The 13,467-nt window shown below is 45.7% G+C and overlaps 1 protein-coding gene across 1 annotated transcript in view; it reads right to left on the bottom strand.

Annotated features, from left to right (window-relative positions):
* Window positions 1-13,431, bottom strand: part of LOC109850517 (proline-rich receptor-like protein kinase PERK7) — a 19,689-nt gene extending 6,258 nt beyond the window's left edge. Inside the window, exons 1-3 of the mRNA XM_020420536.1 lie at window positions 13,146-13,431; window positions 12,777-12,856; window positions 12,597-12,687 (exon numbers count right to left, since the gene is read on the bottom strand). Of these exons, the coding sequence (XP_020276125.1) occupies window positions 12,597-12,687; window positions 12,777-12,856; window positions 13,146-13,328 (354 nt within the window). The 5' untranslated portion in view covers window positions 13,329-13,431. The remainder of the gene's footprint in view (window positions 1-12,596; window positions 12,688-12,776; window positions 12,857-13,145) is intronic.

Raw genomic sequence — 13,467 nt, 5'->3', positions numbered from 1 at the left:
ATATATATATATATATATATATATATATATATATATACAGAGAGAGAGAGAGAAATATGGGTATGCTTGGTAGTGAGGTGGCACAATCCCCTCCACTCATTCAAATAGGGGACCACATTCACATGGGTTGAGGAGTGCATGGGGATATGCAACCATTTGAATGGATGGAGGGGATTATACCACCTCATTACCAAGCACAACTTTTTGTGCTTGATACCAAACATACCCATTTTTCTCATATGAGAAATATGGGTATGCTTGGTACCAAACACAAATTTTGTGCTTGGTAGTGATGTGTCTGTTGTGCGCAGCGGAAATTTCGGCAGAGTTTCTGGTGCACAATAATAGAGAAAGATCGATAAGAATTCTCGTCTCACCAAGGAAACAAGAATCTGAAGCGGATATCTCAACCAAGTGAGATATCGGCTCTTCCTCTCATCAGTTCTAGGACTGACCTGTCGAGGGATCCTACAAACTATTACAATGACCACAAACTCAAACAACCAATTTTTACGTGGTTCGGCAAACTGCCTACGTCCACGGGGCAAGGAGAGGGATCTACTAATAACAAATAGGGTTTACAATCTCTCAATCTAAACCCTCAAACAATCTCTCAAATCCCTCACACAAATATCTCTTTCAAAAAAAGGACAGCCGACTCTTTTGCACGAACTGTAGCCTCAAAACAATTGCCAACCTCCTGCGCGTGCACCTCAGCAACCAAGCCTCCTTTTTCACCTTGCAGCTGCCAAGTCTTCTTCCTCCAAAGCCTGGTCTTGCACCTGCACAACCCTCAAAGCCTGATCCCCTTTTTTACGCCGCCAAAGTTTTTTCTCTTCTGCGCGTTTTATTTTCCAAGCCTTAACCTAGGAAGTGATTGAACAGCTATATATAGTTGCGGAATTCGTTCGGGTGAAAACCGAAAAACCGCACATGATCTTATCTTCTTCTTTTTTTCATGTCACATCCTTTCAAATTGCACCGCTTCAATGTAATCTCTTCACACGCCTACAAGCCTTAGCCTCAGCTCGTGGTCCCCACTCACATCACATCCACAATTCTCCGCCTCGGTGAAGTTTTCACAAAACTGAGCCGACACCAACCAAACCAAATGTCTCACTTGTTGTGTCCAGTACGAAGTGAAACAATTCACGACAACGGACTCAATCCATAACAAGTCGAGAACCCAAATGAGAGTGCAAACACTCTCCAAATATCGGTATCAACTCACCAAATCGATCTCACCCCCATCAAATAATCCAACCCGGCTGCATCATAAAGACTGCCTACGTATCCTCTTGCCCAAGGAATCAAGCCGAACGTAGTTCACCCAAATGGCCGCAAATGACCTCAATCCAATAGAAGAGTTTGCAACCCTTCTCCAAAATCATCAACTCTGCGGCTGATAGCACCTCCAATGGCCTTAAACACCTCCACTTGAGGTGAACCAATGGTCATATCCAAACTGTATCTATCAGCTGCACTCGAATCAAAACCCAACTCATCATCTGCACCCAAATCCAAATAACTTCCACGTCGTGTCACCTCAGCTGGAATCCCAACCAATACAGAATGACCTGGAGTATGTGGGAAAATCCCTACCCAATGTGGAGTAGCATCAGTCTCCACCTGCTGCGATACCTCTAAGGTCTGTCCAAAACTCTCCACTTGCTGAGAGTCAATTGGCTTCCTCATCGAAGCCTCAACCAAAGTGACACTACCAGACCTATTTTCCAATGGAGTTTTACCTCCAATCACAGCAGTTGACAACTCTTTAATAGGATGACCCAAATATGTCGAAGCCTCTGTCCAGAAACTCTTCTGCAAACCATTGCTCGACCACAAACACCGATCCTCCTCCAGCAAGGCACGGTTCTTCAAATTTATCACCTTATCTAGTTGCCCCAAGATTTACTTTCCAACGAAGTGTCTCGCAATGTCGTGAGCTCGGCTCCAATACAGAAATAGGTCCATCTTGTACCTCCCATCAGAATGGAGTACCTTCACCTTTCTGTCTATCACACACTTCTTCAAACTGTTAGAGACTACTAGGACTTTATCCATAGGGGATTTGGTTGCAACCCAAACACGCCTAGAACAACCACCAACAAAGGAAACCAAACTTCTATTATCTCCCAATGATGCCCCCTTGAAAGGCCCCCAAACATCCACGTGAACTCCTCCAGAACGACCCTTAGCACGGTGAATATAGGTGTCACACTTCACCTCGGTCTTCTTGCTCACATCAACATGTTCACTGGACTTCAAACTGCAGGTCTTTGCACCCTCTTTCAATCTATGCGAGGAGTCAATACTGGAATGGTCAAGCCCCAAATGCCACAGTCTAGTCGAATCAACAGAAGTCGAATCAACAGGAGTCAATACTGGAATGGCCAAGCCCTCTTTCAATATTTGCTTCTGATGATGGTTGCTTCCATTTTCCCTTCTGCTTATTCTTCATCCATTCGTCGAGCTTTGGGCAGTCTTTCTTCCAATGACCAGTCTTCTTGCACTAAGCACACTGATCTTTTCCTACTCTAGACTGTGACTTCCAATTCTTTCGGTTCGGATTCTTCCCTCTTGCGACCAACGCCTCTGCTATCGGCTCAACTGAAGCCTCCTTATCCTTCTTTCGAAGCTGATAATTCACAAGTGCAGCAGTGACCTCACTATACGAAAGTGATGCCTTCCCATTAATCAGAATAAGGACGAATGTCTTATATTCCTCGTCGGGCAAGGAACTCAACAACAGCAACGTCTTGTCCTCATCTTCAATCTTGACATCCACATTCGCCAAATCCGCAATAAGCTTTGTGTAGTGGTTCATGTGATCTCTAATGGATGTTCCCTTCTTCAACTGGAAACGATAAAGTCTCCTCTTCAAATGCAAGCGATTTTCCACACTCTTGGTCAAATACTTGCTTTCGAGAATCTCTCAAATCTTCTTCGCAGAAGTCTCATTCATCACATCATATTTTAGATCTTGAGTCAAACAAGACCTAATCACACCACACGCCGTTCGATTCATCTTTTTCCAAACCTTCTCTTCAATCTCATCTGGCTTGCCATCTAACTCCAATGTATCCTCCAAATTCTGCGCGTTCAGCGCATCCAAAACCTCGCATCTCCATAATCCAAAGTTGTTTGTGCCATTAAATTTCTCCACATCTATCTTCATAGAGTGGATATTCAAACTCTGAATGGTCTTCGCGCCAGAAGCACCACCCTCGACACCCGAAGCACCTTCTTTCCCCGACATCTTACGCACCAACGAACAAAGAATAGATCCAAATCTGAAAAGATAGAGTCTTTACCAAAGATCTCACCTTTATCACCAACGAAGTCCTAAACGGGCCTCCAAATTGATCTACTCCTCCAACCAAACCCTAGATCTGGAATCTGGGCTCTGATACCACTTGTTGTGCGCAGCGGAAATTTCGGCAGAGTTTCTGGTGCACAATAAGAGAGAAAGATCGATAAGAATTCTTGTTTCTCAAAGGGAACAAGAATCTGAAAGCCTAATATCCCATCAAAGTGGGATATTTGCTCTTCCTCTCGTCAGCTCTAGGACTGCGCGTCGAGGGATCCTAAAAACTATTACAATGGCCACAAACTCAAACAACCAATTTTACGTGGTTCGGCAAACTGCCTACGTCCACGGGGCAAGGAGGAGGGGTTTATGGTCCCCCCCATTTGAAATAACCCTTTTCACACTTGAATTTTCAAGAGAGAGGTTTATGGTCCCCCCCATTTGAATTAACCCTTTTCACACTTGAATTTTCAAGAGAGAGGTTTTTTTTAGTTAAAATCTTTGGGGGGTTTTGTGAAAATTCGGCTGAAATTTTGTGGAGGGTTTGCAGGACCAATCTGTAAAAGCTGATTCATCTGCATGTGTGGATTTTATCCTGAATTTGTTGGGTGCTCAAGTCACGAGACCAACTAGGGGAGTTGATGCGTCAATGACTCGCAGTTATAGAATTTTTGGCAAATCCTCAGCCATCAACGGATTTGACAAGCCTTTACCGACTACCGTTTGAGTCGGGCTAGCATGCGGATTGTTTAAGTCCGTTCCGCATGTGACGTTGTGCTAAGAGAGTTAACGCTCTTAGTGCTACGATATTGAATACGTAGACTTCGTCTTTCTCACGGGAATAGACTACCCGGCGACGCGTGTTAGGCGTTGTCTTTAGGATTTTTGGCTAATCCTCAGCCTTCAACGGATTTGATTAGCCTTTACCGACTACCGTTTGAGTCGGGCTAGCATGCGGATTGTCTAAATCCGTTCCGCATGTGACGTTGTGCTAAGAGAGTTAACGCTCTTAGTGCTACGATATTGAATACGTAGACTTCGTCTTTCTCACGGGAATAGACTACCCGGCGACACGTTTTAGGCGTTGACTTTAGGATTTTTGGCTAACCCCCAGCCTTCAACGGATTTGATTAGCCTTTACCGACTACCGTTTGAGTCGGGCTAGTATGTGGATTGTAACGCTGTGCTAAGAGAGTGAATTCTCTTAGACTTTGCTGCTACGAATTTGAATACGTAGACTTCGCCATTGTTATGGGAATAGGCTACCCAGCAACGTGTATTAGATTGAATACGTAGACTTCACCATTATTACGGGAATAGGCTACCCGGTAACGTGTATTAGATGCTGACTTATCCCTACTTAGGCTTCAGGATAAAATACCCCAGAATCGAACTCTGGTGTCTTCTTGTACGGAAAAAGACTAAACCGGCGACGCGTGTTAGGCGCTGACTTTGGGGTTTTTGGCTAACCCCCAGCCTTCAACGGATTTGATTAGCCTTTACCGACTACCGTTTGAATCGGGCTAGCCAACCTGCCATAATATTGAATATGTGAACGGGTGTTCTTTTTAACGGTTAAGAACTAACCGGCAGCGCGGGTTAGGCGCAGACTTATCCCTGCTTAGGTTTCAGGATAGGATACCCCAGAATCAAACTCTGGTGTCTTCTTCTTCGGAGAAAGACTAAACCGGCAGCGCGTGTTAGGCGCAGACTTATCCTTACTTAGGTTTCAGGATAAAATACTCCAGAATCAAACTCTGGTGTCTTTTTATACGGAAGAAGACTAAACCGGCAGCGCGTGTTAGGCGCAGACTTATCCCTGCTTAGGATTCGGGATAAACTTTCTAGGATGAATCCTAAATTGACAAATTCTTGGAAAAGGTTGACGTGGGAAAGGAAGAATTTTATATTCTATTTCCCGGTCTTCTTTTAGGGTGAAGGCGAACCCAACAGACAAGGAAGGAAGAATTTTATATTCTATTCCCTGATTCTGGAAAGGAAGAATTTTATATTCTATTTCCAGTGCAGCGGACACCTCGCCTGGGGGTGCGGTATCAAGGCCCATAATCCCGGGTCGTAGACCACGTACGTCATGATACCCGTTAGAGCCGGGGGTCTTGTGGTGAGTGACATATCCGCACTGAACCCGCTCAGCATCTTCAGTAAGATGCCAAGACATCCGTCTGTCCACGGCTTGCCCCTTCAAGTGACTGAAAGAATAGTGGCGTGGAATCGAAGGGATGTACAAACAAGCTCCCCCGTCGAGAGTTAGCCAATGCTCCTCGCAAAGAGTCAGCGTAGTAGGATCCTTGACATGATCTCCAAACAGGAAACTCGGCTTCTTTAAAGCCTGAGTGGAGGTAGAATCCGGGGTGAAAGAGACATCTGTGATAAGCTGGCGCAAACAATGGCGCCCTCCTTCCTGTATCAAGCAACAAAGAGTGATCGTGCGCTTCAACCGAGGAGGAGAGGTCTACACCAGTCTTCATCACCCGTTCTCATCCGATCCTTAGTATTAGCCTTTAGAGTTAATACTAAGAAGAGCTAATACCTCGCTTTAGCCGAGGTATATGCTTATAGCTTCTAGATCTCACGCGGATCGACGAAGCTCTGTCCGATATTTCTGGATCAGAAGTTTCTAGATCTCACGCGGATCGACGAAACTCTGTCCGATTTATCCGGACCGGGTCTGATTGCCCCGGTGGTCCACGGATATCAACATCCCCGTCACAGGCCAAAGACCCACGCAAGCGAGACCGCACCAAAACGGGATCTCGTGTTTATTTTCGATAAAGTTGTAATCTTTGTTTTGTTGCATTCTTGTTGTAATGTTTAAAGTTGTAACAGATTCAAAAGCAATGAAAACAGTGACTTTCACCCTAGGTCAACGCCAGTTAATGCGTTGTAACAAAGTCAACGTTTGACAATTTAAAACCCTAAGGGTCAAAATACGTAGACTTCGTCTTTCTCACGGGAATAGACTACCCGGCGACGCGTGTTAGACGTTGACTTTGGGATTTTTGGCTAACCCCCAGCCTTCAACGGTTTTGATTAGCCTAAACCGACTACCGTTTGAGTCGGGCTAGCATGCGAATTGCCTAAATCCGTTCCGCATGTGACGTTGTGCTAAAGGAATAAACTCCCTTAGACTTGATGCTACAACTTCGAATATGTAGACTTCGTCATTGTTATGGGAATAGGCTACCCAGCAACGTGTTTTAGACGCTGACTTATCCCTACTTAGGCTTCGGGATAAAATTCCCCAGAATCGAACTCTGGTGTCTTTTTCTTCGGAGAAAGACTAAACCGGCGACGCGTGTTAGGCGTCGGCATATCCTTTCTTAGGATTCAGGATGAAATTCCCCACGAGTGTAAGGCATGGATTTTGGTGTTATTAATAACAACCTGTCACAATGTTGTCAACCCCCACTCAAAGGGTTGCGAGCAAAGTCGACATTTGACGAATCAAAACCCTAGGGTGGACGCCGGTCAACGCGTAACCCTAGGTCAACCCCATTCAACGGGTTGCAACCAAAAGTCAACTTTTGACGAATCAAAACCTTAAGGGTCCACGCCGATCAACGCGTACCCTAGGGTAATGCCAGTCAATGCGTTACGACAAAAGTCAATGTATGACGATTCAAAACCCTAAGGGTCAACGCCGGTCAACGCGTAACCCTAGGTCAACGCCTATCAATGCGTTGCAATAAAAAAATCTCACTCCGAAAAGTATACGAGTATAAACTGCTTCTTAATACTCCGAAAAGTATACGAGTATAAACTGCTTCTTAAATACTCCGAAAAGTATACGAGTATAAACTGCTTCTTAAATACTCCGAAAAGTAGCAGCGCGGGTTAAGCGCAGACTTATCATTGCTTAGGTTTCAGGATAGGATACCCCAGAATCGAACTCTAGTGTCTTTTTCTTCGGAAAAAGACTAAACCGGCAACGCGTGTTAGGCGTTGACTTATCCCTACTTAGGATTCGGGATAAAATTATAAAAGAAACGAGTCCGGAACACTTTGGAGGGGGTATCTGTAGGCATCGAAAATTGCCTATAGATCTCCACAAACGGTTTAGTGTTAAAGAACGATGATGAACGTCACCATCCGATCCACATGAGCCTAATCGACATCGACGAACGACTGAAGTGAGTCAGCAAGCTACGTGAGCGGATAGGACTTCGGAACAACGAAGACCCGGGCCAATCGGAAGCCCGGCAATCTTCATAAAAAGGACAACGCCCTTCGTGCCTTGATCACTCTACAGATAATCCAACCACCAGAGCGGATCGAGCTCTTCGTCACGCATTCAACGCACCCGGAATCACTCAAATCCGAGTTCGTACGAAGGATCTATGGGGAAAACAATCGAATACACCTATGGACGCCTCGGGAAGTCGAAACACCCCGGGGGTGTCTAGGAAAAGCCTAGACACCCCAGGGGTGTCTCGGCCAAACCGAGACACCCTAGGGTGTCTAGGCCCCCTAGAGCCCCTCATTTTCCTATAAATAGCACCCCTTACCTTTGTTTTGGAAGAGGATTTTTGGAGAAGATTGGCGAAGCCCTGCTGCAGTGAAGAGTGGTCGAGCGCTTCAACAAGGAGAGGAGAGGTCTTCATCAGAGCCTTCATCACCCGTTCCCCCTTTTCCTTAGTATTACCCTTCGCCGGTAATCACTAAGAAGAGCTGATATCTCGTTTTAGCCGAGATAGACGCTTCAGGCTTCTAGATCTCACGCGGATCGACGAAGCTCTGTCCGATTCTTTTGGAACAGATCTGAGTGCCAGGTGGTCCATGGATATTAACGTCCCCGTCACAGGCAAAAGATCCACGCAAGCAGAAGACCGATAAACGATCTCTGCGTTTGTTTGGACGGGAGTTGTAACTTTTTTTTTGTTTTCATTGTGTAAGAGTCTTATAAAAAGGCCATCTTTTTGTTTCATTGTAACGACTGAAGTTGTAATGAATACGGCAATGAATACAACAACTTTCTCCGCAAACACTAATCACCCCCCCTCTAGGGTCCAACATCCTCGACATATGCCAAAAATGACTCAGTATTCTGGTTACCCTATGAGGTTGTTACTATCTATTCGAACCCATCGAATACTCACAAGCTGACTGTCTTCACAAAATAGTCGATACTAACATGATAGGAAGATAACTAATACATAACAAGATTCACTTCAAGCTCAGATATACGCAAAATGAACATATTGATTGTGAACGTAGACTCATCTAAGCTGATAATGCATCTCTACAAATACTATTTAAGAGGGATGCCTCTCCCAAAGGAGTAGAAACTGACAAAAGAATGTCTAGGGAATGTGTAACTAATTGAAGACTATCCATGATAGCATAAATGGATAAAAAGGAATGTGAATCTCCTATACTAAAAAGATACGAGTTGGGAAGGAGTTCACCAAGAACGTATCTTCCACTATGGTTCTATTCGCATCATGATCACTTGGTACATTGCAAAAACTTGACCGAACGCTGTGGTCTATTGCGCTAAAACCTCTGTAGTATATGAAACTATCTGACTCTAAGGTAACTCTTGAATAGCATGCATCTGATCCTCAATCCTTGAAGTAAATGGTGGTGACTCAAATTTCTACTTTTGGCCATACCCGCGGCCCTACGGCTGCTGACTTTGGCCTCTACCCTCCTGGCCTCCTACTGGTGCCTTGCGACAATCTCTCGTCCTATGTCCAATCTTGTTATAGTTATAACACGCACCATGAATCTTGTACTGTTTCTGCACTCTCTATCCTGCTGCAATTGCTGACCCTTGCTCTGCTGACTTCTTATTAATATACCATGACACTGTGTGGTCTATGACCGAATTTGTTGTAGTGAAAACATGCACCTACAAATTTGTGCTTATTTGAAGCTGTTTGATTCTATTGTCCCTTCGGACTGGCACTATGCTATTTTTACTAATCATTTAGCTGAGGTCTACTCTACTATTGAGATCCTCCAGGTCCTGTGAATATTCTCTTGTTCTTGCCCTTATCTTCAGACTGTCCTGTCTTAGGGCTTCCTTCTTGCCTGGTGGTGTAGGCATATAAAACTGCTTATAGGTCCCTTAGCACAGCTCGGCACAAACCGACGAACCAACGAGGCGACGAGATCGACAAATTGCACACGAACAACGGAATGAATCCATACACGTTCGGAATCAAGCCAAGTGTTAAAGAATCAACGAGTCATCCAACCGGGAACAGACTCGGACGAATCACGATCGAATCAAGATCAGTTTCGGACTCGAACTCCGAAGTGGATTTACTGCCAAATCAGGAATCAGACTTACTGCCAAATTAGATCAACAAATCAGAGTCTCAATCAACCAAATCACGGACAAAACCGGAAAACGGACACAACACAAAACAACGGAAAACAGCAAACCCAGAGGGGCTCGGCCAAACCGAGCCGCCTCAAGGTGGCTCGGCCAAAGCCGAGCCACCCTGAGGTGGCTCGGTGGCCGAGCCACGAGGTGGCCGACGTTTTCCTGTGCGCGGGCACAGTCCAGAGAGCCTATAAATAGGCTAGGCATTGTTCATTTTCAAAGGTGGAACTTTCAAGAGCCGAAACTCTGCCGGATTGAAGAGCGAACTCGGAGCTTTGAAGACTTGAAGACTTGCATATTCGGATCTGATCCTCGGCGAGCATCCACATCAGAAAAGGCAGGATTTCGAGAGGAAGAAAGAACAGATCTAAGATCTACACTAGATCACACTCCAGATCTAAGCTTGGTCTTAGATCTCGAGATCCGAGCGATTATTCCCTTGGTGGACTAATCCCTCCCGGCTATTATTCCCTTCGTGGAATAATACCCGTATAATCGTGTAGATCCGACCGGATCTAGATCGCGCGGTGGTCCACGGATTAACCCCGGCGCAGGCAAAGAACCCACCAAAGCGAGCGACCGCAAAACAGGAGCTCGCGATTTGTTCACAAAAGGAAAGTTGTAATTTTTCTTATTTTTCCTTGATTTAATTGTAACCGGATCTAAAAAAAGACCGGATCTTTTGTAACCAAGAGTCACGCGCCTTGAGACCTGCCTTTTTGGGCGTGAATTCTCAGCGGGCTCCTGAACTTCAATGCGCAGCATAGTGCGCTTGGGTGCCATGATTTCTTTGTCATGTTGAGGGTTGCGGCGACCCCCAGCATGTTGCGTCGTTTGGGGATTTCTTAGTGGGCCCAAACGTTCTTAGATTGGAGTTTTGCTTCGCTCCTCGGGAAGTGGACCGAGGCGCTCCAAGACTGACTTACTTTTCTGGGATGGTCCTGCGGGATCTCCCGGAGCAGTTGTGGGAATCATCGGCGGTCTGGATTGATTCGCCGGAGGTTGAACTGTCAGGGGCTGCAGTTGCTGCTTTTTGGTCTGAACCGCCGCTTAAGACTTCGGCCTCCAAACTTTGCGAGTTGGTGGCGGCTTCTTGGCTACCTCTTTCTGCAGCTTTCTACGGGCTTCTTCAGCTTGAGCCCGTGCCTGCGCTGATAGTGCGCGGCGCTTGCGAATGCGCTCCTCCAGCGTTGATCGGTTCCGTTTGACACGGACCCATTCCATTGTTGGCGGCTTGGAAGAACCACCATTCATTGATTGTTGAGGCTTTTTGTCTCTCTTGTTCTTCATATCCGCGTTGTAGCGGATCCCGTCAACAGACTCCATGGCCTTTGCGAATTGTTTCGCAAGGCGTCACTGTGGTCGCCAGATTGTTCGCGGGGAAAATCGTTGTTTTCTTCATCATTGATTCCATTGCAAATTCTTGTAATAGTTTATCGATTACAAAGATCCGGTCTTTTTTTGATCCGGTTACAATGAAAATCAAATAACACAAGAAATAAAGAAAATTACAACTTTCTCCTTTAGAACAAATCGCGAGCTCCTGTTTTGCGGTCGCTCGCTTGTGTGGGTTCTTTGCCTGCGCCGGGGTTTATCCGTGGACCACCGCGAGATCTAGATCCGATCAGATCTAAGCAGTACGACGGGTATTATTCCACGAAGGAAATAATAGCCGCGGAGGATTGATTCACCAAGGAAACAATCGTCCAAGTCTCGGGATCTAAGACCAAGCTTAGATCCGGAGTACGTCTGCGTAGATCTGAGATCCGGTCCTCTCGAACACATGCCTTATTTGGCGTTGACGGTCGCCGAGCACCAGATCTGAATGAGCAAGTCCTTGAAGTCCCAAAGTTGAGATCTTTTTTAGATCTGAGTCTCCAATCCAGCAAGGCTTCGCCTCTCTCCAAATTTTCCAACCTTTGAAAATGAACAACCCTTAGCCTATTTATAGGCTCTCTTTACTGTGCCCACGCACGGAACAGTGTCGGCCACCTATGGGGGGCCGGCACTGGGCCGAGCCTCCCTTAGACGGTTGTTTTCCGTCGTTTTTCCGTTGTGTCCGCCTCTCGGTTCTATCCGTGATTCGGTTGAATTAGACTCTGGTTGATTTATCCAGACTTGACTCGTTAACCTGATTTGGCAATAAGTCGGATTCCTGATTTGGCAGTAACTCCACTTCTGAGTTCGAGTCCGAAACCGATCTTGATTTGGTCGTTATTCATCCGAGACCGCTCTTGTTTGAATGACTCGTTGATTCCCAGAACCGTTGGCTTGATTCAGCACGAGAATGGATGCATTCCGTTGCTCGCGTGCGATTCGTTGACCTTGTCGCCTCGTCACTCGATGGTTTGTCGAATCATCGTGCCGAGCTATGCCAAGGGACTTATAAGCAATTTTACATGCCTACAACCCTCAAACAATCTCTCAAATCCCTCACACAAATATCTCTTTCAAAAAAAGGACAGACGACTCTTTTGCACGAACTGTAGCCTCAAAACAATTGCCAACCTCCTGCGCGTGCACCTCAGCAACCAAGCCTCCTTTTTCACCTTGCAGCTGCCAAGTCTTCTTCCTCCAAAGCCTGATCTTGCACTTGCACAACCCTCAAAGCCTGATCCCCTTTTTCACGCCGCCAAAGTTTTTTCTCTTCTGCGTGTTTTATTTTCCAAGCCTTAACCTAGGAAGTGATTGAACAGCTATATATAGTTGCGGAATTCGTTCGGGTGAAAACCGAAAAACCGCACATGATCTTATCTTCTTTTTTTTCATGTCACATCCTTTCAAATTGCACCGCTTCAATGTAATCTCTTCACACGCCTACAAGCCTTAGCCTCAGCTCGTGGTCCCCACTCACATCACATCCACAGTATATATATATATATCAATTTTTTTCTAAGTTAACAAATCTAAAACAAGCAAATACACATTGCAGACCTCAGGTTCTGAGCCTTCGTCTTCTGTATCCAATATTTCATAGCAAGTCAGGCTAAATCTGGATGATCCCTCGTTCCCACTCTCATCGCCCCTGCATCAATCACCAAAGAAGTTATCAACAAATAAAAGTAAGAGTCAAAATATCATCAAAGCCACCAACGACACAACCGAAAACCTTACCTCTGAGATCCATTCTCGTTGGGAGACCCCGAGTTAAGCTTACCCCCATCAACCGACTGTGCTTTTGGGTACCCTGCAGCCTGCACAACTTCCCGTCTTTAAACAAATCAGGGTAAAATCCTCAAGAAATCGAAAACTAAAACAGCAATAATTGACATCAAAAAGAGTTCTCTAACAATCAAGAACCCCCTTCACCCGAGAAATCCCTCTGTCTGTTAATTTCAACAAGAACCCCCTCGTCTATTCATATTTTACATTTGCGACGCAATATAACTCTAAATTACTTGTAGTTCACCCCAAAAAGGAAATTATTGCGATTTTGGGCAAGAAAACGGCGGGAATTGAGAGAAAAGGGTACACTCTTCGAACCTGAGATCCTGGAGGTTGGTCAGAGGTTAAGGGAGCTTCCGGAGGCGCCTCCGGTGCCGACGCCTGCGGTGGAGGGATCTCCGGCGGCGTCGCCTCCGGTGGAGTGATCTCCGGTGACGGCGCCAATATCATCGATGCCGGAGGAGATTTGGCGGGAGGCGTGGTCTCCTCCGAGGACACCATTTGCTGAGCTCACGAAATTAGGGTTTCGATCGAGGAAAGAATGGGGAGAATTTGGGAAAGGAAATGGGCGGGAAAGATTTGAGTGAGAGAGAGTTTAGAAATGAAAAAAAGGTGATAAGTTTTTTTTTTTTTTTTTTTT

This window comes from Asparagus officinalis, chromosome 7, assembly GCF_001876935.1.
Source record: "Asparagus officinalis chromosome 7, Aspof.V1, whole genome shotgun sequence".
Classification (NCBI taxonomy): Eukaryota; Viridiplantae; Streptophyta; class Magnoliopsida; order Asparagales; family Asparagaceae; genus Asparagus; species Asparagus officinalis.
The sequence above is the reverse complement of the archived record's forward strand: the minus strand, read 5'-3'. Positions and strand labels throughout refer to the sequence as shown.